The sequence below is a fragment of the Dicentrarchus labrax genome, unplaced genomic scaffold, assembly GCF_905237075.1.
Source record: "Dicentrarchus labrax unplaced genomic scaffold, dlabrax2021, whole genome shotgun sequence".
NCBI classification, from domain to species: Eukaryota; Metazoa; Chordata; class Actinopteri; family Moronidae; genus Dicentrarchus; species Dicentrarchus labrax.
The window spans coordinates 25,428-51,551 of NW_026136803.1; the positions used below are offsets into that span (position 1 = coordinate 25,428).

The following is a 26,124-nucleotide window of genomic DNA, read 5'->3' on the forward strand; positions in this document are numbered from 1 at the left end:
TTTGGTGATACAGGTGACATTGGGACCTCCATCTATAATATGCCAGTCAAAGCCTTAATCATAAAGTTTTATTGATCTTTTCTGTGATCAGTTTTAGTGATTTAATTTAGTGCCCTGTTTTGTATTTGTCATCAGTTTATATCCCTATGATTATATTCCTTTAATTTGATCTTTTATGGTGTATTTACATATGAGTCCTAGCCTATATCAGTTCAGTTCACTATTTTTACTATGCCAGATATCACAGTAAAGAAAAACAAACGTTACAGGAATAAAATAAATGTTTCCCTCTTCCTGCAATATTCTGAACACCATAATAAGACAACAACAACAACAACAAAGCTAACATTACATTACAAATTGAGCAGGGTTATTGCACAAGGAACAAAGGAGTGTTTACTCCTATTGCACTTGAACCTTGGAGCTGTAAACCAATGGCATGAGGGAAGAGTTTGAAACTCAAGGTTCTTTACCTTTGTCGGTCTTATTGTATTGACCTTGGTGGTGTTTAATTTGAGAACGGTGTTCTTATAAATACATAGAGCATGAATTGTTCATTTGTTTTTCAGTCTTCGGGCCTCAATCTACAACAACTGACAACAATACAATGCTGAACAATACAACGTACCACAATAACGAAGAGATCAGGATTGTGATGGTGGGGAAGACTGGAGTTGGGAAGAGCGCCACAGGAAACACCATTCTGGGAAATAAGAGCTTTAAATCAAAGTTCTCCCCTAAATCTTTGACTGTCCACTGTGCTAAGGCCCGTGGTGAGGTGGATGGACAAAACATTGCTGTTATCGACACTCCAGGTCTGTTTGACACCAGAACTGATGAAGAGAAAACAGTTAAAGATATTGCCCAGAGCATTTCTTATGCTTCTCCTGGACCCCATATCTTCCTGGTCGTCATCAAACTGGGCAGATTCACAGAGGAAGAGAAGAAGACTGTGCAGAAGATTCAGAGAATCTTTGGAGAGGAAGCAGACAAATACAGTATGGTTCTCTTTACCCATGGTGACCTGCTCAAAGGGAAACCGATTGAGGAGTTCTTGGAGGAAAGTGAAGACCTGCAGGAACTTGTGGCCAAATGTAACGGCCAGTACCACGTCTTCAATAACGAGCTGCAGGATCATTCTCAGGTCAGAGAGCTGCTCAACAAGATCAGAGATATAACAGAGAAGAACGAAGGAAGCCATTACACCACTGAAATGTTCCAGAAGGTAGAGAAAGCGATTGAAGAGGAGAAACAACAAATCCTGAAAGAGAAAGAAGAGAAAATACACTAAGAGCGGGAGGAACTGGAGAAGAAACCAAAGGAAATGTTTGAGGAACAACTGAGGGAAGTGAAGGCTGACATGAAGAATATGAATATGTTCAATAACAACCTGGAGGATCAATCTCAGGTTGGAGAGTTGCTAAACAAGATCAGAAATGTAACAGAGAAGAACGGAGGAAGCCATTACACCACTGAAATGTTCCAGAAAGCAGAGAAGAAGATTGAAGAGGAGCAACAACAAATCCTGAAAAAGAAAGAAGAGAAAATGCACAGAGAGTGAGAGGAACTGGAGAAGAAACTAAAGGAATTGTTTGAGGAACAAATGAGGAGGGTAAATAGGTTGGAGGAGATAATTGAATTAAGGGCAGCTCGTGACAGAGAAACAGAAGAGGACGTAAAAAAGCTGAAAGAAGAGCAGGCAAGGCTGGCCAAACAGAATGCAGAGGACAGTAGTCCATTACGCCAAGTGGTATTTGGGGTTACTAAAAAAAGCGATGCCATATTTATTAAAAAACTACACTGTTAGAAATTTCTTGTAATTTTACAGGAAATTCCTGGCTAATAATTGCCTTAAATTTACTTAAACAGTATACAGGACTGTTACTGTAAACTAACTACAACAAGGTACTGTACTTTATACAACATCCCTACTGTAATTAATTACAATACAATCATGTAAATTTACTGGAACTTGCCAGGAATTTCCTGTAATTTCACAGGATGGAATACTGTAAATATTACAGCAAAATGTAATATTTACGGCAACTCAGTAGCCAGGAATTTCCTGTAATTTTAGGGATTTACTGTAATTTCACAGGACAGAATATTGTAAATATTACAATTAAATATTGTAACTTGGACATATGTCCTCTTTCAGACTTCTGCAAAGAAAAGCAAAACAAGTGGTATTTTTGTTGTTTTTTGATATTTTTATTTTCTCTTAAAATTGAAGAGTTAACAGAGTGCACAATGCACAAACAATCATTCCTCATTCCTCAATTATTTATTTTCAACAACAATCTTTAACATGTAAAATTCACGGTCCCTGTATGTACTAAGACTATTTTAGTAACACATGGCTAAAACAAGCCTGGTTTTGTGTAAAAAATTTATATCATTGCAATACAAAAATAGAAGCTTTCCACTAGAGAGCCCTGCTGCTATTACTGTACCAAACTGGTTGAACGTGAGTTGTAAAACATTTCAGAAATCTAAAACATGAGTAATCTAACAAAAGAGGAATATTCAGCCTTTTCAAGCACATCAATCCAATACTGTGGTCACAACACAGTATCACGCCAAAGCGTGTAATACACACGCCGGTGTCCTCCACACGCCTTTTATATCACTAGCGTGTGGAGGACACGGTCATGGTAACGCCTTAATATGAACGTGCAGTACCAGCAGATGGCAGTCATTTACTCATTGTCAACAACTATTACAACAACTACATGGAGCAGAGGAAGAAATCAGTCGCCATTTTTACAGATCCCGACCCACCAGGTAAGTCCGTGATATGTTGCTGATTTTAATTTTTGTTTATGATGACTTTGTGTTGGATATGTTCTAGCCCGCCTATGTGTCTTACTATGTTTATTGGATTTGATGAGAGTCGGTAGAGATCTGAAGGTTATTAACTTGAGATTAAACTGGAGGACTCGGTATTAAACGCTAGCTATTTTAGCAATTAGCTTTACAACTAACGTCATATAAAAGTATGTTTCAGCTTTAAATTATTAAGGGGAAGTCTTGGTTAATGTTAATTATGACCCCGCGACACTTTACGGAGGTCCGTTGTTTCCTTCTCTCTCTTTTTTTTTTTTTTTTATCGTTTTCAGCAGGTCCGGTCAGCCAAGGTCCTTTTAAACAGCGCTAATGATGTTTTAGCCTGCCTATGAAGTTAACGTTATATGTACGTGTGCACAAGCATAAGAGGACTTCTTAAAATGTCCCCTAAAGGGACATGATAAAAAAAAAACGTTTCTAGTGAGCTAATGTTAGATACAGATCAAGTGTTGTGGTGAATTAGCACATGGCTCATTTAAATATTAAAATTAGCCATGTGCTGATAGGTCACAACACGAAAATGTAACCAATGAAATTACTTATTTTGACACACATTTTAAGCCAATAAGTCTTAAACTAACAAGGTAATGTGTCAGAAGGTGGACTGTTTTTGTTATTTTCTCAAAAGGAGGACAAATGAGTGTCCGACTGCAGGACAGGGCATTTAAATGCGGAATGTAACAAAAAAGGTTACAGATGAATTAGTTATCTAATATATAGTAATATAATTAGTATCTAGTGCTCACAAGATAGTATATGAGCCTCTCTGTGTCCAGTCTATTAATGTCTCTCCAGTCTGCTCCCATTTTACATATTCCTACAACAAGTTAGTTTTGCAGCCACAATCTTGCAGTGAAGTTGTCTAAATGGCATATTTAATTCATTTTGAGGAATTCTGCACAATCCTGTAGATATGTATTGTCCACAATATCCACTGTGTTTTGCTAGCATGCTTGTAGTTGACACGTTGAAGATGACTAAGAATTCAGTATTTGCTCTTTGTGAAATCCAAAAAGGCTTGCTGCAAGATAATTGACCATGTTTTTTATTTTCTTCTGTCCAACAGCTCCAGCCCATACTCCCTCCTACCTTTACCTCTCCTTGGCTTTTTCTATAGTAAACCAACGGCTCTTTTAAGAGCCACTCCTCTACTGCACTCGCTCTCTCTCTTTCTCTCACACACGCTCACATACCCCTCTCTATCTGTCACTCACACACACACACACACACACACACACACACACCTCTCTTTTTCTCACACACATACACAGCTTCATCTCTGTCTATAATCTATCTGTCGCTCTGTCTGTCTTCTGTTTGTCTGTCTATCTTTCTGTTTCAGAGACATGCCAGGCCAGGGGTCAACCTCAAGAGAGTGTGTGGCCTGTCATGCTATCATAAACGTAGCTTGCAAAACCTGCAAAATATGCAAGGCAGGACAGCCACATAAATTGAGGCTTAAAAAGAAACTTTAACTAAATTTGATGAGAAACGGGAGAGCTGGGTCCAAACAAACAAGAAAAACAGGACTGTATCTCATATCCACGATGAAGCAAATATATTGGTATGATATTCCTTTTTGTTGTTTTAATGCAGTGCAATTTGCAAATGTTGATATGAATGTTAATATTAATGTTATCTCTTACTTTTCTTTTGTGTGTGTCCTTTTTAGCTTGAAAAACTGCAGGCCCTGGGTGTAAGGGCAATGCTCTTTACAGCAAAACCTGGCAAAAAACCAAACACCTGGCTGTCCGAGGTGCTAGCGCCCCGTTGCCAATTGACAGAGTACGCCACTACATGTGTGGACAGAATGAAGGACCTTTATGGACTTCTTGTTCACGGTAAGAATGGTCTGTTATTTTTTTTATAAGGTGAGTCTTCTGTGTTTGGTTTTCAGCTTTGTGGTCACAGTCACGATGAGTAACCCATTTCGCAATGCTTAAGCTCTGTGGGTTGAGGAGATGGAAATTTTTTACAAACTTATATAGATGTGCAGGTTTTTTCAGTCACTCATTGAGTTTTAGGCAACACCCTAAACCTATTGCTCTATGCACGTTGAGGGCTGTATACTTTTACTTACCTTTGTAGTTAGTAACACTGATCCTAGCGGAGTAAAAAGCTATTGCTGATGAGTCCACACATTTTTCTGGCTAAACTGCCCTCCAAGAAGGGTAATAACAGAAGTAAAATCAATTTGAAAATTATTTGAATAGATACCTAATTGAACATCCATCCATCCATTCATTCTCTACCGCTATCGCTGTTGAGACCAAGATGGGTTGGAGCCTATCCCAGCATCTTTCGGGCAAGTACACAAGTACTTGTAAGTTGCCAGTTAATCACACAGAACATGCAAAGTCCACACAGAAAAATCCAGGAGAATCTGAGAATTTTGATTAAGTTAATGGAACATCTTCCTCTACTGCTGTCCACTGTGATTGACTGTTCAGCTGACAGCAGCCTGGCAGGAGAAATGCTTTGTGGTATACTTTTTTAATTGAACTATGAGCAGGACACTCACTTTCTGACCAAATGCAAAATTTAAAATTTTGGCATCACCAATAACAAAGAAAGGCAACTAACAAATATTAAAAATCATGTTGAACAGCCAAATCCAGTTCAACTGAAAATCTTTTTGGTAAAGCCCTAGTTAACTCTGTATTTTACAATATACTACTATATTGCACATTGCGTTTATAACATAAACCGCATTGAAAACATAATTACTCCTAATTCTCTGCTATGCAGACTGGGTCCCACAAGATGCTACAGAACAGTTGGATGAACCCTCATCAGCCCCAGTTGAACCACCAATTGGACCAGTCGCTCCACCAGATCCCCAGCAAACATGGGCTATACCTGATCCCCCCAGCAGCCCCAACTGGACCACTAATGGCCCAACCAGACCCACCAGTAGCAGTGGCTTCATTTTTATCCCACAGCAACCTCGGCTACATCAGTCAAGTCCCTGACTAGGCCACCAGCAGCCCAAACTGAACCATCATCATCTGGACCCCATTCCTCAGAGGGAACTCCAGCAGCCCCAGTTTCTTTAGAAAAAGGTATGTAGGAAACAAATAGCAAACCCCACAAAACCATATTGTTACTTTGTGTAATGTGAAAATGTAAATAAATCCTCAGCACCAGACATCCCATTGTGTATAAGAATGGCAGAAATGGATATTAAAAAAATAAGGATAGAAAAGAAAACAGGTTATTGGATTAAGCTGTTATCATTACATATCATACATCACGCCTGTATCTATGATTCTCCAACTTTTTCTGACCTTCCCACCTTCAGAGGCCAGGGGCCTAGACTGTATTAGGACACTTAGGGTCCTATTTAGTTGTTCTATAGTGCATAGTCCATAAAGCATGGAGCACACACATTTACAGCACTGTGCTGTGTTTTGCTGTGCACCACATTGCGCCAGGCAAAAATAGAGCCCTGATTGTCTCTGGGTGTTCATATGGCTTCCGGTGCTTCAGGTGCATAGACACTTTCAGGATTTGATTTAAGTATTTCACGTTATTAATGTGGATGTGGAGGATGTGACAGTAACATGTTAAATATGAAGTACAACTATGGTGCTGTAGAATCATCCACTGTGTATTAATTCCTTCATTGCGATGATGTTAGTACAAAAGGAATGTACAAGTAATTCAGTAATTCGGCAGCTAGAAATGTTTGTATTAGCCTGCTAAAGCCAGGTTATCCTTAAGGGGGCAATTCACCCACAATGTTCACTGTGTGCTGCCATTAATCCCTAATGAAGAGCATCTTAATTATGAGCTTTCATGGTGAACTTATATTACAAAATTGTCATCTCTGATGCAATAGAAAAGCACTGGATCTATACATTTTTTTTATTGTTTGTTATTCACATTGATGTAATATTAAGCACATTTTTTAATCATGATCACACATTTTATATCCTTTCCTGTAATAGATAACATTGAAGAAGGCTGTTCAGCTCCCAGTGCAGTGCTGCGACGAAAGAGGAAAGGTGTGTCATAATGTCAATCCATAAATGTCAGAATATGGTTTAAAAATGTGTGTATATAATTGTAATTGTTTTGTCATCAAATATTTTTTTGCCATAATAGTGTCAGAGCCAAGTCAGTACACGGTCATAGAGGAGTAAAGAAATTAAAACGTATTCACACCTGAGAGGCTAAAATCATAATAAAATAAATTAATACTTGATTAATGTAATAGTTGATCAATAGTTGATTAATTGTTATCAATTCACTCTAAATGTCACTCTAAATAAATGTGCTTATAGTTTGAATGCTCCACCTTTCATTTTAAATGTGTCCGGTAGTGTGGGATTTGCATTGGTCTAGTCTTGGTCATCACTTGGTCTCAGTTTAGATGTTAAGTAAGAGCATTAGCTGACAGTGAATGAGACTGTAATCTTTTATTTTCCCCACTGGTCTCATTGCTACACGTTTCCCTTAATTCATACAGTAAGTGTGTCCATTCTTTGTAAACAGACATGTCTACTAACACATGATTTTGAAGTGATCTTGGTTGTCGAAGACAAAAATACCCTAGTCTCTGCTGTGAAGTGCTCTACACTTCCATGACACAGTAATTTGAATTGATTTTGATTGATTTGAGCACTGATTGCCAATATATTTATCCTATCACCCATCTCTATAGTCCATTGATCACAGTAATTTACCAATGATGCATGCAAGCTCTGTACCAGAATAACTGCAATAAAGAGTCCACCAGTCTGTAAAGGTTTAGTGTAGTATTAAGATTTTTTAACCTCATATTTTCCCTTTCAGAATGCCCACATACAGTGTCAGGGAGCCAAGATTTCTACCCTGTGAAGAGGGTTGCCAAATGCAAAGTTGTAAAGGTTCAATAATCCCACACAGTCAGAGTCATTCACCTGCCGTAATCATAAGGAATTCAAAAGATATTATTTCTTTATGGGTTACTTCCTGTCTGTCATTGTTGGTTCTTCATATAGTGGATAAAGTCTATAAAAGCAACCTCTGAACTCCAAGTTTTTTAGAAAGTCTCATGTTAGAGAATCTTCCAGTCAAAAAGTGCTGATAGTTTTTCTGTAATCTTTGTAATAATCCTGAAAAAGTAGTCAAGACAGTGGTATAGCCAAATATTTGAACTGAAAAAGTCTCTTTGTTTTTTAGGGACAAAAATTGAAGCTGGTGGAGTGGGAGCCGTGCAAACTCTGGTATGTATGACTTCTGATTTGTCATAGTTTACATGTTATGTTGTTTTCTCCTAATCTGTCTCCAGTCTTACTTGACACCAACACTGAGAACATTCACATGAACACCAATAATCTAGTCATGGCCAAAATTGTCCCCACACTAAACATTCAGTGCTGAAATAGCCTACATTATATAAAATGTATTAGTCTTCTAGGAGAAATGTGAAAAATAAATAAAGCCACATAGGTTTAGTCCATGATTATCCACCCTGTGAATATAGTGTCATTGAATATAAAGAGGCTGCAGTTGTCTCAGTCAGAAATTCTAAAACATCTATCATGCTTCTCTGCCAACAGCACCATTGTACAGAAGTCAGAAAGAGGCTTATTTAAAAATGCTAAAATTGTCCATCACTGCATCACTGCCTTACTCTCACTTTATTAGTGGATGATTGGTGTACATGCTAACATGATTGTATATGATACATTTTTGTATATGATAATCATTTAAAAGTTAAGTTTCCAGACATTCCCACCAAAAATAACACTGGTTGCTTACTTGAATCGAGGGTCTAATGACAGAGGGTGTCACATATTGTACATATTGTAAAGCCCAACAAAACAAATGCAATTTGTGATTTTGGCCATATGACATAAAACACCAACACAGTGGCTTGGTGGTTAGCACTGTTGCCTCACAGCAAGATGGAGATTAGATTCTCCTGGGATCTTTCTGTGTGGAGCTTGCATGTTCTCCCCTGTGTCTGCGTGGGTACTATGGCTCCCTCCCACCGCATTTTGGGGATAGGTTAATCTCGCCCAAAAGATGCTGGGATATGCTCCAGCCCCACTGTGACCCCAACAGGGATAAGTGGAAGAGAATGGATACATGAGTGACTTGTGTGCACCCCATGGTGTTCTTCTACAACCATTTCTTGACTATTAATTTACTGTCCATTTCATTAAAATCCACTACGATACAACTATTGGAAAATAGTCACAGGGGTCTAATGTGAGTCTTACTATGTCTGACTATGCATTTGCATAACCAAACATAACATCAGTTGCTTTCTTTTTTTGTGTTACAGTGGAAAGGACTGGCCTTTGGAGTGGGTGCCGGAGAAAGACACCACTTGCTAATGTTGCCAAAGTGCAGATGGGACTGCAGTGCCCTTGTGTTTGTCATGTTGTTTTGTTATTTGTTTGTTCTGCAGTGTTGCCAATTATTGCCACTTGAAGCAATGAGTGTTCATTTGCAGTACTTTCTTTAATAAATACATACCAAATTAAGTCTTCTTTAATATCATTGGTACATTGTTCTTGGAGATAATACTATAGGAAGGCTGGCTCTGTAATTGGAGCCAAGATGGATTCAGGGGGATGTGGTGGAGAGATACACAATGAAGACGATGGAGGCCATCCTGAACAACATGGTTCAACCACTTAACACCTTGATGGACCAAAGAAACAACAGGCTCCTATCTCTCCACTCAAGGACTCAGAGATACTGGACATATTGTGTACCTACAGTCATCAGGCTTTACACTTCTTTGATCAAAAGATGAGCTGACAGACATTTGAATTTCCCTTTGGGGATGAATAAAGTGATTATTATCTAATACGTTTATCATTCTAATTCATGTTATCTACATTTGGGCAAAAATATAAGTACATTCTTCACACTCTTGTCTGTATGAAAACATTCTGGCCATACTATACTATGATTAAAATAAAAGTCCTCCAACCCAAACAAACACATAGGTTGCAACATCTTTACTTTTTATTAACAAAGATCATCTATATGCAATGCAAATATTAATTCGGCTGTAGTAGATATTTGATATATTCAACAAATATATTATTTTACGACCATATTTTACGTCACAACTTAGCAACTTGGAAGAACTACCGTCCACAAAACGCCATTTCTACAATACTACCTAAGATAGCAGAAATAAAGCAACATCTTTACTTTATCTCCACACAGATCGTCTAGTAGTTACTAGTTCGGCTATACCAGATATTTGATATATTCAGTAAAAATATCGTTTCATATCCGTATTTTACAAACCCAATTTACGACCCAAAAGTACCGCCCCAAAACGCAATTTCTAAGATATTGGTGATAATAGCAGCAATAAAGCAACGACTGTACTTTTTCTTAACATATATCATCTTGAAACAGCGTGATTACCAGTTCGGCTCTACCAGATATTTCATATATTCAGAAGAAATATAATTTTACAACCCTACTTTATGACCCAAAACTACCGCCCCCAAAGCGCAATTTCTAGGATATAAGCGAATATATCCGAAATAAAGCAACGTATATACCTTTTCTTAACATAGATTATCTAGATACAGTCCGATTACTACTTCGGCTGTACCAGATATTTCATATATTCAGTATAAATATAATTTCATAACCCTATTTTACAGCCAAACTTGAAGCTTTCTATAAGCACCAAGTTCAAGGTTTAAAGGTCAATATTTTAAAGCAGGCGCTATGTAGAGTCTTCATACTGATATATGTTACTCTCCAGGCCGAGACCTTTCCAATGATGTATTTGGTTTAGCTCTATGACAAAGTTTTAACTTTCACATTTCATGGACCCAAGCCATCACAGGCTTAGTTTCTAAGAGCACTTTGAAGGACCAGTGGATAAAATGAAGCTCTTGTTTATTTGTTTGTTATTTATTAGTGGAATTAGGGACCAAAATGAGTCACTTTAGGAGATTGTAATACTAATGACAATCTAGGGCAGTACTAGAGGTTTTGAATTCTGATTCTGATTCTGATTCTGATCTGATCTGATTCTGAAGAAGGCCTGAATTGCTTGATTTAGAGTTAGACCCATTCTTAGTCATACATTAGCTATTAACACAACCCTGGATATTTGTCATATATATATAATATATATGTTTGGATATATGGATATATATATATGTATATATGTTTTTATGATTATGCAACAGCAGGGGTTGGATGTAATGCCAAATGGAAAGCCCAGTTTGATTAAATATGTGAAAATGACAAGTGCAAAGATATAGAGATTTAATGCACACGCATGGACTGTGTGTATCTCTATTGAGGATGACTTTTAAGCTGCATGTACAAACACCTATAGGGTCGTTTTTTGGGGGAAGGACAGCCTCTTAAAATAATGTGAAATGTGTCCAATCAATCACATAATTATTTTTTCTCATAAGCTTTTTGACTTAAAGTATTATTGCAGATGTTTTGTCAACAGTAAAAGTGCATCATATAAAGTAAGGTGCTGCTTAGGGATACAAGACCAAACATTTGTATATGACAGCAAATAGCCAACTACTACTACTACTACTACTAATGATAATAATAACAATATTAACTGTTGTTTATTTGTGTCTATAGTCTACCAAAAATAAATAAATAAAATAATTGGAAAACAGAGTTACAAACAGAAAAAATAAATATTCACACATTTTATTTTCATAGACATTAACAACACTTTAGCATGAACAAGTTTACAAGCACTGCAACACATTTTTATGCATGCCTCATGTAATGCTATGACAAACTACTTCCTTTAGTTGGTAAAGTAATGACTGCAAACACTACACTCAAGACTCAACTATTGTTATTGATCATATGTATGTTTTGGAAAGTATTTTATGTAGTGACATGTACATAAGCTCACTCCAAAGATTAGTCACACTATCACCATGAATGACATCATACAGGAGCACACAGTATGAAATATATTACATCCAGTGGCAGAGTATAAAATTCCTTTATATAAAGAAAAGCATTGATAACACACTTTAAAAAATACTCCACTACAACAGAGTGCATTATAAAAGGGTACAACAAATAGATAATACAGAAAATACTACAGGAATGCAACTAACAACTGTTTTCCAACTCGATAAATCAATCTATTATTTTATAGATTGATCAATTAAAACTTAATTTTTTGCAGTCCAATCAGAATTGCCATAAAACCCACCCGTCAAGAAGCACAGATTTACAATGCCTCAAAATCACTGTCTTCTGAACTGTCATCCAGTTCTGTCTGGCACTCCGGTATTTCTTGGGGCCAGTCCTCCAGCAAAGATGCAGCATTTGGTCCCAGGGCCTGGCTGTAACTTGCACATACAAGTTGGAACTTCTCATCCACATCTGCAAGCCTTTTCTGAAGAAGACACTGTAGCCCTCGATGTCCCACTTCGCTTAAACTTCCTAGAAGGAAAAATGTAAGAGGCATAATTTCACTGAGTTTGTGATGTTCAACTAGACCTTCACTAACTTTAGAGAAGAAGTACAGAATTTACATTCTGCCACAAGGAATTCAAAACACTACTAGATACTTCTTCTGATCAGTAGTCTGAACCTATCCTATCAAGTTAGGGTTGAGTCAGAGATTACTGTGGCAGGGGAAATGTCACTCACAAAAATCAATAGGATTGTTCCTGTAGTGGTCATAAATTTGGACAGTAAATTTAACATGTGTACTGTTCCAAACCAAGATCTGTAGTGGTGGTACAAGTGTGGTACATGGGTACAAATCCATAGTATGCCCCAAACTGTAGCTGCAAGGACATACAAGTTAACCTACCACTGGTCCTGACAGTGGACATTTCTGACATCTTTGTCCTGATGTTCTCAGCCAGTCCTCTGAGGTAGGTGCAGTGCTGTCTCATCTCCCTCACCACAATGACCCTTTCTTCCTGAAGCCTCATTTTTGACATGTATGCATCAAAAATCTTCTTCTTGGTGAGGATATTGCTGGATTCTGACGGAATACAAACAACATTCAATCAAAACAACGTTGAGCTATACATACATACATACATAAAAAGTGTAGATCCAAATGGCAACAAGTATTTGAAAAGTATAGAAATGACACTCAAAGACACCACAGCTGCCCAAACATTACATAATTAACACTGTAAAGTGAGCAAGATCTTTTGTGTGGCATACCTGTATGTATAGAGTAGCATATATGTCATATCTTTAGTTTGGTCAATCATGATCAGAAACTTATGATCACTTTAGAGAAAAAATGTCCCATACCACTGCTGTGCACTTCCCATGGCCATATCAGATCTGCCCCAGTGTCTCCTCCAACCACAGAGAGTCTGCTCTCCACCTTCACCACATCGATCTGCTCCTCATTAGACACCTGCTCATTATAGAGCTTGATTGTCTCAGGAGTTTCTTCTTCTCTTCCCTGAATTTCCTTCTACGCAAGTGTCGAATTTTGTTGCTATCTATAAAGTTAGAAACCACAGAAATTATGCACATATGTGTGTATGCAGACATCGGATGGTAGAAATATTACATGCGTTTTCAACATACCAGTTTGAGTATAAAGGCTGGCTTTTTTCTGATGGACACTAAGAAACATTTGTTCAATGGACTGCTGAAGATTCTGCTGTTCATCGCATTGGGTACCTAGAGAATCTTAATAAAAACAACAACAATAAAAATATAAGTAAACATTTCATATTTCATTTAGGTAGTGCATTGAAAGAGTTCAAAATATAAGTTAAGCTGACTTTTGGTCTTGGGGAAAGCAGACCATACAGTCTCAGTTATTCCATTGATCATTATCTTACATTATTACTGAATAAATTAGCCATAAAATACAGTACCATCAGCAGCCCATTGTTTGACATCGTGTACCCACTGCTGCACCATGTTCTCAGGACACCCAAGCTCTCTGCTCAAATCTTCCAGCGTCTGAGACTCTTCTTGAGCCTTTTGGAAAGTCTACAGTAAAGTAAATAAACAAACTTTGCCATCTTCTTAAAATCTTAGAAAAGTGAGGAAAATCATGAAAAGCGCAGTATGAGGTAATCATGTTGTCAGTCATGTTTTCCAACCACATTTACACACAGAACTAATATTGTTTGTCAGCTTTGTCACATGGCATCTGGTCAATACCTTGACATATCTGCTGGATAAAGCAAGATGAAGGCCATCCTGCTTCCGTTGGTTCCAACCAATGGCGTGGATCGTTAGCATGTCATTCCGGGCTTAAAAAGAACATACATTGCAAGGAGGAAAGTCCCATTAATGGTCATGGTACATGCATTCACAACTGAGCTTTAATTAGAGACAAATAGAAGTTTTATTAATGCATTATAATATTAGAATAAAAATTAAGAATATCTCATGCTGTACAAAGTATTAGAATGAAAAGAAGAATAAAAGACTAGAATGTAATATAAATAAGGAATACTTACCAGATTTTGTCATGTACTTAGTCGTGAGAGCACATCGGGAAAGGAAGCTGTTGACCATTTCCACCTCCTCCCCTGCAGTTGTTCCAGCACCCTCCTGATTCCTGCCACTCCATGTGATCTAACAAATCACAGGGAAACCTGTCATATATATTATTTAAGTACTGAAGCAGTTACACTTGTTTTAATTATGAATATGTAGTACCTCACACTTGGTGGAATGGGCCTTAGCATGCATCACAGAGAGGAATGGCCTCATCTGTAGCAAAGGTCTGAGGTCTGAGTTTGGCCATATAATGTATTTAAATAACAGTGCAAATACTACTAACACTTTTCATTTTGCTCTGGACGTCCTCAACAAAATGATGTACGTCACAATCCTTGGCAATGAAAGTGCCATCAAAATATGGCTCCTCTGACCTTAATGAGATAAGAAAAAAAAGATTATGTTCGTGGGTCTCAGACATTATTTATTCAGCTAATTTTAAAAAGTGTAAATTACCTCACCCCTTTGACTGTCGAAATCTGTATTGTTTTCGGTTGCCATCTGCACAGAGAGCCAGCATGTTCGGTGTACATGCAGGACAGGTGAACTGTTTAACACAGGCCATTTTGTCACACTGGAACTGGCAGAATGTATACTTCATGAAGCTTCTCTGGAATATGTCTCCATGTATTTTCCCAGCCTGTCAATTTGTAAAAAGTTACATGAAATAGCTAAAGTAATATTCTCCAATCTCTACAACAGTCATCCACACTGAACCTACCCTTCCAAAGTGAGAAGTTCTCCTCTCTAACATCCGCAAAAAAAGCTTGCCTGGACAAACTGGGTGCAACAGTTTTCATTTCTTCAAATGTGCTGAAGACATCAACTGAAAACAACGTCTCAGCATTTACAGTTGCTGGCCAGTAGCCACTCTTTATAAGGTCGCTTCTGTCAGGTGTCCACTGTGCCAGGCACAATCTGCACAACAACTTTGGCATGTGCAAATCATACCGACCTAAAAACAAAAAAAGAAATACGATAAATATGTGGTTATTTTGAGACATACAACTTAAATAAATTGATAGTCCATACCATTTATGGAAACCAAGATAACTGCTCTGCCAGCTGACTCTGTAATGTTTTCAGGGTCACAGGTGCATAGCTGGGAAGGTCTCACTGTAGGCAACAGTCGCACTGAAAAGAGAGGTTCAGTAACTAGGGAGAAGACTTAAAAATTTATCCAATTAAGATTTTTATCTAAACTAAAAGGTCAAACATAACTTTAAGCACTTAACCAAAAGGATCAGAATAATACCTTGATTGACCAGACAGTATGCGCCATCCTTTTCTACGCAGCACACTGTTGGCTCAATGGGCTTGTAAATCCCATCAATGCAAGACTCCCTGTTATGGAGTGTGAGTTTAAAATGAATGTGTATATCACATTCCATACACAGCCACTCTTCTGGCATGCAGTCTCTGCAGCAAATTATAGCAGGGGAGGTGCAATGACAGCACTTCCTTTTTGGGACCTCATTGCAGGACAGTAAACAGTTCAGGTGATGGGACCGTGCTTTCCGCCACTCGTCTTGAGCAGCAGACTGTCGCAAGCACCATGATGTGGACGTTGAAGGCTGCTCTTCCATATTCTGAACATTTGCTGTAGTCAGAATGTCCTTTAAGCTCTGCATCTCAGTGTCTTAAACACAGATAAAATAAACATTAAATAATTAAACATTCCTACACACTGTGTCCTAACTTAATTACACTTAATTGAATACTTAATTACAATTAAGTATCATCTTACCAAATACATATTGACAACAGGTGTCTTGGGTCACTGTGGGAACCTCCTCAGCAGGCTCAAAGAAGTAGAAGCCTCCTTAGGGGCAACAGAAACTGAAAAGATTGATAAAAAAGGAAAGACAAAAAGTCAATCTGTATAGAATATACAGTATGTATTGTAACATAAGGCTGCACAGTTAAATCTGGATTCTTAGCCTCCCTTCCCTGCATAGGCTGCTGCCCCCCGACCCGACCCCGGATAAGCGGTAGAAGATTCTTTGCACTTGAGGATCAAAAGACATAATCTGGAAACAGATCTAACTGACACAAATCTCAGTCTCCTTAACAGAAGAATGGGACAACACATCAGGGAACTTGACTCCATATCTTTGCATTTGTTTAGCATAACAGTAGTTGACATTTGAGCTTATGTAGTGTAAAGATGTTTCTGGTCCCGGAAAATATATTTTAACAAATGTAACAGATCCAACCTGTGGCCTTTTTTGGCACCATAGACAAATAGAAAGGAAACAGACATACAGTGGAAAACCCACCCGGTTCGGTGGTCTATGTTTTAAATGTAAAAAAACTGTACATTAGCTTAATTTTAAATACTATGGACACAGTTACTTGTTATTACTCATTTGATTAGGGTAATGACAAGTTATCTTGCAAGACATGAAATACCTGTAGCCGATGCACGTTTTTTCCGTGTCTCTCCACTTCTGCTTCTTTTTAAGATTCGACGTCCATCTGCATCTCTCTCCACCCATCGGACAGTAGGCTTACTGCCTTCAGCAGGTGTAGTGGATGCAGATTTTTCTTTGCCTCCCTTTCCTTTCATGAGAAAGCGTGCATTGTATGATAACACTGAAATTCAGAACACTTACAAATTGCCATGTTTTAGTATTATCACAAATACTCAAGACTCACTTTATATTCAGCCAGTAACTTCTCTGCTAGGAAAAGAGCATCCGCTGCCTTCCCACTGCCCCGCGGATCAGCCATTTAAGGCAGACGCAGACAAACAGACAGGTAAACAAACAAACAAACATATATATATTTATATATAGAGAGAGAGAGAGAGAGAGAGAGAGAGAGAGAGCGAGTGAGAGAGAGAAAGAGATAGAGAGGGGTGTGTGAGCGTGTGTGAGAGAAAGAGAGTGAGTGAGTGCAGTAGAGGAGTGGCTCTTAAAAGAGCCGTTGGTTTACTATAGAAAAAGCCAAGGAGAGGTAAAGGTAGGAGGGGGTATGGGCTGGTGCTGTTGGACAGAAAAAGATAAAAACATGGTCAATTATCTTGCAGCAAGCCTTTTTGGATTTCACAAAGAGCAAATACTGAATTCTTAGTCATCTTCAACGTGTCAACTACAAGCATGCTAGCAAAACACAGTGGATATTGTGGACAATACAGATCTACAGGATTGTGCTGAATTCCTCAAAATGAATTAAATATGCCGTTTAGACAACTTCACTGCAAGATTGTGGCTGCAAAACTAACTTGTTGTAGGAATATGTAAAATGGGAGCAGACTGGAGAGACATTAATAGACTGGACACAGAGAGGCTCATATACTATCTTGTGAGCACTAGATACTAATTATATTACTATATATTAGATAACTAATTCATCTGTAACCTTTTTTGTTACATTCCGCATTTAAATGCCCTGTCCTGCAGTCGGACACTCATTTGTCCTCCTTTTGAGAAAATAACAAAAACAGTCCACCTTCTGACACATTACCTTGTTAGTTTAAGACTTATTGGCTTAAAATGTGTGTCAAAATAAGTAATTTCATTGGTTACATTTTCGTGTTGTGACCTATCAGCACATGGCTAATTTTAATATTTAAATGAGCCATGTGCTAATTCACCACAACACTTGATCTGTATCTAACATTAGCTCACTAGAAACGTTTTTTTTTTATCATGTCCCTTTAGGGGACATTTTAAGAAGTCCTCTTATGCTTGTGCACACGTACATATAACGTTAACTTCATAGGCAGGCTAAAACATCATTAGCGCTGTTTAAAAGGACCTTGGCTGACCGGACCTGCTGAAAACGATAAAAAAAAAAAAAAAGAGAGAGAAGGAAACAACGGACCTCCGTAAAGTGTCGCGGGGTCATAATTAACATTAACCAAGACTTCCCCTTAATAATTTAAAGCTGAAACATACTTTTATATGACGTTAGTTGTAAAGCTAATTGCTAAAATAGCTAGCGTTTAATACCGAGTCCTCCAGTTTAATCTCAAGTTAATAACCTTCAGATCTCTACCGACTCTCATCAAATCCAATAAACATAGTAAGACACATAGGCGGGCTAGAACATATCCAACACAAAGTCATCATAAACAAAAATTAAAATCAGCAACATATCATGGACTTACCTGGTGGGTCGGGATCTGTAAAAATGGCGACTGATTTCTTCCTCTGCTCCATGTAGTTGTTGTAATAGTTGTTGACAATGAGTAAATGACTGCCATCTGCTGGTACTGCACGTTCATATTAAGGCGTTACCATGACCGTGTCCTCCACACGCTAGTGATATAAAAGGCGTGTGGAGGACACCGGCGTGTGTATTACACGCTTTGGCGTGATACTGGTGATCAAGTTTGCTGATAGAGACATGTCCCCCTGCCCTCTAATGCCCCCCTGTCCACCAATGTCCCCTGCCCACCAATTCAAAATCCAGCAGTTTTCTCAAAAGTGTGCAAACTGGTGCGTTCAGCCCTCGTTTTTTCTCTGCCTTGCTGCCCGTCTGGGGATTTATGCCACAATAGGTTCTGAAAACAGGGGGAAAAAAATCTTTCAGACAAAACTTTCATCTTGTTGGATAGCTGCACATTGTTATAGCTAGCAAACACAGGTCCCGCCCTACTCTGCTTCTGATTGGCTAAACACGTTTTTATTTTTTTAAGTGAAAGCTGCTATTGGTTTTGGGGAACTCAAAAAATTATAAACCATCCCGAATTTCTATCCTAATGAAAATTTCTTCACAACCCTGTCATGCCGGAGATCTGGCACGGTGCCGGAATACTTTAACCCGAGTGTGTGCCTGTGAGAGATTGATTGAGTGTCATGTGTGTGCGATCGTCATCCCTCTCTCTCCATCCCCTCTCCTCTCTCACCCCTTTCTCACTAAATTGGACAGCATTATTTGAGTTTTTTCTTATACCTGCAAAGTAATGTGTAAAATCCGATCACTCAAAATGCGAAGTAATATGTTTTTGTATTAAGTGGGCCGGGCCAACTTACTGACATTTCTAACTAACAAAAATGTCAATTACAGAAAAGTCACAAACATTAATTAAGATCGCTTCATATATCATGTCATTGCTATGATCGTTTTCATGACAGTGCCATGTTTAAACTCACCTCTGGATGAACTCAAGTGTGCTTGCGGCTTCTGCCGGATATTGCAAGTTGAAGACATAGTAGGCAGCGAAGACTGCTGCCAATCCATGCAGGAGGTTGCTGTGGGGCCCCATCACACATGCTCCTTCCATGGACATAATCCACGTGTCTACGCCGCACAGTATCTCTCCTGAAACCCATTAACAATATCATAACTAAAAACTGCATTAGAGCCACCTAACACTAGAGCCACCTAACATGAATTCATTAATGTTCATGTTGGAGCAACAGTCCTCCCTCAACCACATGAGTTCTTTAAAGAATTAATTTCTACAAAATAAGGGAAGATTATACCTGGTACAACTAATCGAGGTGTGCTTGGCAGGGTGACAGCTCTCTCGATATCGGCAGCCGTGGCAGAGGGCTGGAGAATAAAAACTATAAGTTAACCATGGGTAAGTTGAGTGAACAAGGACAAAGAAAACTTGCCCCAAAAGCTGTCATGTTCTACTCAACACCATGGGGGAAATCAGCTTCAGTTTATGGTGCCAAATGTAGAAACAGCTGCACATGGCAAATATTTTTAAAATATGGATGCTATGGCAATAAAACATTAAATTAAAATTATTTTATGAACTACATGGCAGGAAGCAATGGCTAACCCATCAGAGTCTAGCCTGGATCAGACCACAGACTCCATCCACTTCACTGAGTAGGCTCCGTCTCAGGTCTGGATTCCCCCATTCAGAGCAACAAGTACAGCCAGACCGGGAGAATGTTAGCCCAATGAGCGCTGGGGGTGGATGAGACTAAAAGTGATGAACCAATCAGCCGAGGGCCCCTTTTCAAGCAATGTCTGTCTATGCGCTGACTGCCTCGGAGATCGGAGAATATCAATAGTGCGATTGAGGCAGTTTTAGTAAAACACACGGTTTACTGGAATAACTGCTCTGAAACCAGAACAGTATTCTGCATGGAGAGCTTTTTTAGAAGGAACGACGTCTCCGAACTGGCAATGGGAAAAGTTTTCTTTTGAAAAGGTATCTAAAGCCCTGGCCCTTTGTAAACGCTTTGAATGAGACGGGTGTCTTATACTTATATAATCAGATTCTATGGAGTATTAGAATAACTTGTGCAAAGTGTCCATAGCAAAGGATGGGGCTGGTGACTGATTTTTGGTAATTAACAATTACAAAATAGCAGGACAGAGATGGGAGGGAGGGAGGGAGGGAGGGAGTGAGGGAATGGTTAATTTATGTATATGCACTGCAAGTTATACTCACATCAGCCGTAAGGAAGATACCATCTCCCTCCTTGAAGTGAGCAAGCAGGCACATAATGGTGCAGATAGCTTTGTTGCCTGGCTCTGGCGGCTGGCAGCTTCTCCTGGATAGGAATTCCGGTCAGCTCCCTGAAGTGCGAGAACAGGCCCTTCAAGGAGAAGAGAAAGGGTCAGTCGTCCTTCATTTTTGAGACGCTGTGTGGAAGGTCAGCATTGAGATCACGACGCTGGAGAATGTAGGTTCTCTGAAGCCATCTCTGAAGCGCTCCTCTCTCCACGCCTGACATTCCTTCCTAGGGGGTGGGGGGGCAGGGGGAGTCAAAATTTGGATGCATCAATACTCAAAAATAAAATATAAAAAAGTTTGTGCCTCAAGATGCCTAGATAATAATTAATAATTAATGATAATTAATTTCCACTATTCCTACCTGGGCATATAGTTGCTGCATCTGAGTCTTTATCTCTTGTAGGGTTTCTTCAGTCTCCCCTGAGGGGAGTTCTTGAGGTGCCCATCGGACACATCCATATTGATCAACAGGACTCTTCCATTTGTCCTCGCCTGGGGATTGCTGTGCTTATTCTTTCTTAACCGTGCCAATGTGTTGTTTCGGTTGACATGCTCGATTCTGCTTTTTACTTGCTGGACGAGCGATGCTCCAGCTGTATTTTCATCATCATCCACATCCCCAAAACATGTGGGGTACTTCTGTATTATATCGTTTACAACTTTCCAACAGATCCCTCTATTTGGATTCGCATTGTCCACCCTCATTTGATCGACAAGCTCTCTGACCATCGCTCTTCTGACGGCAGGATTTGGTCTAGTAGAATTTGCGATGGCTGACTGGATCTCTGACGTCATCTTCTCCTAGTTAACCTTCAAGGATGCAAACAGAAAATGGTGAAAAAGAGAGAAGGATACAAGGATAGTATCTAGTACAAGATGATGTTTCACACCCTACTGCACAAAAATCACATTGTATAGGAGTACATGGTCGCTGACTATTCCTCAAAGGCACATCTGCTTTGTGATCTCTGTACATGTGAGCTTTAAGAACAGGAATTTTAACACACTGTCTGGAGCATTCAGGCACACCCCAATGATATCTGTAATTAGCACTATTACTATGCAACTTAATGTGCTGAGTAAACTCATAAACTCTATTAAATTCCTTTCCACACGTGCTAAACTTGCAAAGAAACATTTTGGACTGTTGCTGTGTGAAGCTCGCTAGCAGCTAGTTGGCTGCTGGTTGAGCTCACCCTCACAACACGTGGTGGTTGTCTGAAAATGTTCGCCAAAACAGCGAGACGGACAAAAAACAAGATAGAAATATATAAGATAATGTTAGAAAATCTATTCTTGATATAGGCTTTAAAAGTTATAAGAAGATAGCAAACATACAAGCTACCTTTTTAAACTAACAGCTAACTAACCAAAAAGCACTGACAGGAGGCAGACGTGACGTTCTTCTCAGAAGAAGACTTATTTATATTAAGATATTGAGTTATGCGAGCACCGTACATTTGAGATGAATGAGATGTATATACTTTGAAATAATAAGGACAATTAATTAGTTTGTAAGCTAATGCAGGGGTTTTCCACCCGAAAGTAATTGTAAACAAACAGCTGATTCGGTCTATACATTAGCAGCAAAGTCTAACACAGAGAAGTATTTTACCTGGCTGTTTCTCTGCAAAATCAAATGCTTGTTTGTGGCACAACCACTCATGTGAAATACGAATTTGTGAATGGGCAACAATGTGGAGGCAGCGGAAAAAGCCTCCAGATGCCTCTGGTTGAAGGGGGGAGAGCAGTGGGGGTAGTAGAATGCCACTTGGACACAGGCCGGGGTCTGATCAGCCTCGGTCAGGTCGCCTGGAGGAGGGTGTTTGTTGCAAGACCCGAAAAACATCCAGTGACTCCAGGAAACAGCACTGAGGATGTGTCCAAGGCTGAGCATCAGTAGATGTATTATTAACAGCAAAATAATGTAAAATGGGCTACAGTTACTAACATTTCTAGACTAGTGTGGACTAGTGTAGCTGAGCCCCTTTCCCTGACTCATTGTAATTTCAGCTTAAAAAATGAATTTGTGTTCTGGTTAAAACATAAACCAACTTATTGTTTTGTCTCCTGCTAATTTTCATTTTAGGTCATATATGCAGTGCAAGTTCTGTACATTTGTTAGGTCCAACCAAGATGTTCTTTTGAGACACCACCGGCTACGGCACGGAAGAGGAGCACACTGGCCCTGTATCCATATTGACTGTGCGTAACTTCAAAACAGCTGGTGCACTCAGATCCAGCTATCCCTTTAAAATCATTAGATAAACATGTGAACTCTGTTGAAGGGTGACATGTGTGATTCCTATAAACTCAACAGCAATTATTTACAGTAACAATAATTTTAATTTAAAATAAATGTTTTAATACTGGAATATGATTCTGCTTTGGTGTTCAACAGATTTGTGCAGAGTTCTACCGTGTCACCACCAAGGAGCTATTGGGGACCTTCAGATCAGCCTCAGATGAGTACTCTGCTCGCCTGCTGAAATTATACCGTGCCAAGACGGGTGCCATTGGTCAAGAAATGGAAAAACTCCTTGACAAGCTTGATCACCAGGTAGACTGATCACTTGAGATCAATTTAAATGTTTATTATTGGAATTTACATATCCATGAATCAGTCTCAAATTTTTGCTCTTAAAGGGCAACACCACTTATGTAAAAATACAGTGTTGGTCACTTCTAATTCAATTCAATTCAATTTTATTTGTATAGCGCCAATTCATAACAGAAGTTATCTCAGGACACTTTTCAAATAGAGCAGGTCTAGACCGAACTCTTTAAAACATTAATTCTGACGTGTACACAGAAGGAACACACGCAAGGATTCAGATAAGCTCTTCAGGACATGCTTGGTGAGTACAGTAGGAGGCTCAACATTTTTAGATTTGTGGGAAAGAATTGTTTCCCAATTTTTAATTTTCAGTTATCTCTAAATTTGACACCACCAGGAAACTGATCCAGATGACAGTCAGACAAGAGGACTCAAGATTGGTATCCTCACTGTCCTTGAAGATGATGGTGGCCCTACCTTGCTGTCCAGAGTCCAGAATATTGCTGTTGTGTTTGAAGAGGACATTGCCCTCACAGATTTCCCAGACCTCCCCACTGCGTTCGCCTTGCTGTTTGGCCTGCTCTATGCCTTGAACATCAATTTCCCCAAAGAAAACAGGTACACCTTTGAAGTGATCGAGACCATCTTTATGAAACTTTCCACCAACTGCACACATCGTGTCAGGAGCCTCAAAACCAAGCTTTTACTGTAAGTCAGCTAAAACCTGACTTAAAAAAGTCCATACTATTTCTTAAAGCGATACTCAACATTTTTTTTCTTGTAATTAGCCTCTCAACCAAGATCTAGACGAGAGGATAGATATATTTTTAGACTGTGCGTGCATTAACAAGAAACAGACATGCAGAGATCACCCACCGCTAATTAGCTTAATTCCAATGAACGGTAGTAAACGGGAAAACAGACTTTTAAGTTGGCACAAGATCTTTTGTTGGGCTCAAAACTCAAAAATGTATTGCCGTAAGTTTCCTTGAAATTTTGAGTTTTCTCAACTTTTTCATTTTTACAGTGTAGCAGTAATTTATTACAGTTCTTATAGGCTGTAGGGGAGCTGGATACATACTGCTTCTTTTCCACAGAATCCACTGTGTGTGTGTGTGTGTGTGTGTGTGTGTGTGTGTGTGTGTGTGTGTGTGAATTAACTAATAATGAAAACTACTACATAGAGACGGAACTACGTAACCTAAACAGTAATTCCAAAAGTTTGGGTGATTACCTTTTGAGGGTTCAATCAATACAGTACAACTCAATATTTATACCACCAGAGCCCTTATATCAAAAACCATTGTACCATCATTTTGTAGGGTAGAGGGAACTCATGTCTACCAGAGAACTGCTGATTTGTGCTTGCAGAGGTTGGATGTCACTATGAGTTCCTGTTCCTTCAGATTCTGTGCTACCAGAAATTGGAAAACGTTCCCTTCATACATAAAATACATACTTATATCCAATGTAAATATGTAACCTTGATGTTTTGGCTTTAAATTGCATATCTTTTTATCCTGTAATTGTTTTGCTGATAATTTAGACATTTGACGTGGACACTGTGTCATCCTGTGTGTGCTTTAATGTCCTCTGTTTCATAATGTCAAATAAAGCAAACCTCACTGGTGTTAATATTAATAATGTATAAGATGATCAGTAAATGTTGTCAAGAATGTGTAAATAAGGTGAAATAAAGCTTATGATAAAGCTTTACGGTCATCATTCAGAGATTGAGTCAATATATTTTTATTGTAACTTATTAAACTAGAGTCAGACAGAACCCGGTGGAAGCCTAAAACAGATATAGTTAAAGTTAATTCACCAAACTGAATGATTTGGGCTATTCTCACACACATGATTGTTTCATTTCATTTTGTGTAACACAAAACTCTTCCCCTGTTAGCTTCACTCCTGCACAGACATTGTACGATAGCGCCCTCCACTGGAATGACTGTAAGTGTGACTAATGCTGACAGCTGGAGAGAAATCAATCAGATATCAGAACATGTTAATAACAGAAAGTATAGTTTACATTCACAATAACAAATCTTTCTCCTGTTTAGGTTTCCTTTTTCACTGTGTTTAAAGGCACAATGTTTAAGTAGACTGTAAATATATCCAGATAGTGAAAGAGTCATTGATTGCATTTGATTGGTAATCATTCCTCCTTGTTTTCAATTCATTTTAGTTTCAGTTAGTTTCCAAAGGGATTGATGTACTTTAGTTTGCATTAACTTCAGTTTTCATTATTATTATGATATGGGGCAAGATTTAATTTAGAACAGTTTCATTGAAACTACTTAGTAGGTGTCCTACATCAGGTATTAATGGACACCCAGCAGCCAATCAGAACTGAGTATTCACCCAGACCACGGTATAAAGGAACCGTCCAAAAGACATAGTTCCTGTCTGCAGCTGGCCTCATTAACAAAGTCCGGCACCCCCAAAGTCTCTGACTGACATTATCCTCTCCCTCCACAGACACTACACATCTTTCTTTATCTAGCTCTTTCATTAAAAAAAAGATACATTACATATTTTTTTTATACTTACTATACTCATATTCTGTATTGTAAATACAGGAGTGCAGCTCAGTGGCAACAGGGGACAGTTAATGTGTTGCAGTTACATTCATTTTAATATAATAAAACAATATTGTGTCTAAAACTCTGTTTTCTATTAAAGCTTCCACCAGGTTCTGTTTGATACTCCAGTTACATTAAACTGCACAAGAACTTCCCTTTATTGAACAATGACAATAGTCTTTATAGACTCAAACGATGATGAAATGATATTAATGATGCACGACTCGTCAATTGTCAGC

At 38.7% G+C, this 26,124-nt stretch overlaps 1 protein-coding gene, 4 long non-coding RNA genes and 1 pseudogene across 15 annotated transcripts in view; 3 read left to right on the forward strand and 3 right to left on the reverse strand.

Moving 5' to 3' along the window:
• LOC127359885 (GTPase IMAP family member 9-like) overlaps nucleotides 1–26,124 on the forward strand; it is a 111,876-nt gene that overhangs the window by 20,086 nt on the left and 65,666 nt on the right. For 3 of the 11 annotated variants that reach the window (XM_051394200.1, XM_051394195.1, XM_051394207.1), the window contains one exon: nucleotides 1,073–1,126. The exons of 5 other annotated variants lie outside the window; for them this stretch is intronic. In XM_051394200.1, coding sequence (XP_051250160.1) covers nucleotides 1,073–1,126 — 54 coding nt within the window. Of the gene's footprint in view, nucleotides 1–586; nucleotides 1,127–26,124 lie in introns of those variants that run through there. 3 more of the 11 variants (XM_051394202.1, XM_051394201.1, XM_051394194.1) reach the window with 3 other exon arrangements.
• Nucleotides 4,061–5,691, forward strand: LOC127359888 (uncharacterized). The gene is made up of 3 exons (XR_007883026.1): nucleotides 4,061–4,411; nucleotides 4,520–4,688; nucleotides 5,596–5,691. It is a non-coding gene; the product is annotated as an uncharacterized LOC127359888 (long non-coding RNA).
• LOC127359889 (uncharacterized) lies at nucleotides 5,789–9,326 on the forward strand. The gene is made up of 4 exons (XR_007883027.1): nucleotides 5,789–5,909; nucleotides 6,798–6,854; nucleotides 8,014–8,057; nucleotides 9,125–9,326. It is a non-coding gene; the product is annotated as an uncharacterized LOC127359889 (long non-coding RNA).
• Nucleotides 13,829–14,544, reverse strand: LOC127359891 (uncharacterized). The gene is made up of 3 exons (XR_007883029.1): nucleotides 14,470–14,544; nucleotides 14,268–14,385; nucleotides 13,829–14,057 (listed from the first exon to the last, which is right to left on the reverse strand). It is a non-coding gene; the product is annotated as an uncharacterized LOC127359891 (long non-coding RNA).
• Nucleotides 14,594–15,720, reverse strand: LOC127359890 (uncharacterized). Its single transcript, XR_007883028.1, has 5 exons — nucleotides 15,566–15,720; nucleotides 15,343–15,444; nucleotides 15,032–15,265; nucleotides 14,772–14,950; nucleotides 14,594–14,684 (listed from the first exon to the last, which is right to left on the reverse strand). It is a non-coding gene; the product is annotated as an uncharacterized LOC127359890 (long non-coding RNA).
• Nucleotides 18,322–21,469, reverse strand: LOC127359884 (uncharacterized; annotated as a pseudogene).